At 34.2% G+C, this 1884-nt stretch overlaps 1 protein-coding gene across 1 annotated transcript; it reads left to right on the forward strand.

The window, feature by feature from the left end:
* Positions 1 to 1248: 1248 nt before the first annotated feature.
* LOAG_19100 (zinc finger protein) lies at positions 1249 to 1482 on the forward strand (the record flags this gene model as incomplete). The annotated part of the gene is made up of 1 exon (XM_020451755.1): positions 1249 to 1482. A coding segment is annotated over one exon (234 nt), but the record flags the coding sequence as incomplete, so codon positions are not given.
* Between the last annotated feature and the right edge of the window lie 402 nt (positions 1483 to 1884).

The raw sequence follows: 1884 nt of genomic DNA on the forward strand, positions 1-1884 counted from the left end.
AAAAAATGGGCTGAAAGTCGAGATGAAGTAGAAATATGTGCCGAGCAATTCCTTTGTACTAAAACTTTGCGACCACAGCTTAAAATAGCAACAAATAGAATTGAATCGTTATAGCCATTTTGTAAGCAATTCAGGTACGCCTCGATTGTTTCCAAATGCTCCATTCGTTGCTTTGCTGTCTGGTAAATTTGACATTCGTCATCCCAATGATCGTCTTTACAAATGAACTAGGTCTTCGTATTTACAGTGCTGAATTCACCGGTAAGTATATTTAATTTTTATTGATTAAGGATACGACAAAATTAATGAAATAGTAATGATGATTGCACTATTAATCGCGACCACATATATTTAAGAGTAATCACTCTCAAAATACATTTAATGGGAATAAGACTAAAAGGTCGCCTTATCAACATATCTCAATCACAGACACCTTTTGTTTCATCTGTAGATGTTTACACTTCCATAATTTTTTGTATTTAAAATTAATTTTCTTTTGAAGAAATAAATTATATATGTTGTGAAAGTTTGATTATCTGGGTGTATACGAATATAGAAAACGCAAGAAAACGCACGACCAACCATTTATTTGCAAACGCAAACGAACCGATTGTGGGCCAACGTCCAATCATTCATCGTTTCCTTCTCGCAATGAAACACGCCAACCTAAACTTCAATGCGAAAACTGCAAGGAATTTTTCTGCCGCAAGGGCTATTTGAAAATACACATGAAGCGATGCTTAATAACTTCTCGTTAGTTTCGCAAATCTAGCAAAATTTCAAGCATGTTTCTATCTCGAATAGTAGAATGCACATGTAAATGTGATGCGAAACATGTAAGACCATGGAACACTGCAAAATTCAATAAATATTGCAATGCAGAAAATGAAGCCAAACTGCGGCAAAGTGTCCATTTCTTTTGGCGCAGTGAGGCAGCATTTAGAAAATATTCGTTATAGACCTAACTGCAACACATCCACAATTCGGGCATATACAATGCACGAAATGGTTTGTAAGTATCAGAAATTGCGCGGCATCTTCAGTGCTACCATCAAAACAGATGCCAATTTATAGTCTCATTTTAATATTGGCTTTCTGATCTGTTTTGTTTTCATTCTCTTTACTATGCAACATATCATAAGAGTAATTAGTGACAGAAATGGCTATTTTTTTAAAATCAATTCTTATTAAAAATTGGACTGCATATTCGATCCTTCATGATCGTCTGATGTTATAAGAGTTTTTCAGAAAAGCGAACTCATGAGTGTCCACATGTCAGATGTGCTTTTCACACGAACAGTCGCAAAGAATTTAGAAAACACTGGAAAACGCACAAGAAACCATTTATTTACGAATGTAGAGAACCCAATTGTAGAAAACAGTACAATCAAAGCTCATCATTTTACTCTCACAAGGAAAAACATCAACCTAAACCTCAATGCGAAAATTGCAACAGATCCTTCAGCTGCAAGGGCAGCTTGAAAACACACATGAAGCGATGTGCTTTATAACTTCTCGTTAGTTTTGCGAATTTAGAGAAATTTCAAGTTTCGAAGTTTAGCAAAAATAAAAATTCTCACTTTAATATTGAAATTTGTGATCTGTCTTGTCTTTATTCTTTTCGCTATCCCATATTTCATGAAAATAGTGACGTGAACTTCTTGGTTGATAACGATACATTACTACTCGAAAATGAGTATCCCGCAGTCATTTGAAATCCTGTTTTTCCATCTTCTTCTTTTAGTTTTGGCAAATGTCTGAGTTAACGATTTTCTTTAATCAAATTCTTCCGTCCAAATATCGCGCCTTTTCCTTCTACTTTAATTTTTGTATCCGAACAATGTAAAATTTATTTGATGATATCATATCATTATAATTTTCCTG

The sequence above is a fragment of the Loa loa genome (genome assembly GCF_000183805.2).
Source record: "Loa loa unplaced genomic scaffold supercont3.1553, whole genome shotgun sequence".
Classification (NCBI taxonomy): Eukaryota; Metazoa; Nematoda; class Chromadorea; order Rhabditida; family Onchocercidae; genus Loa; species Loa loa.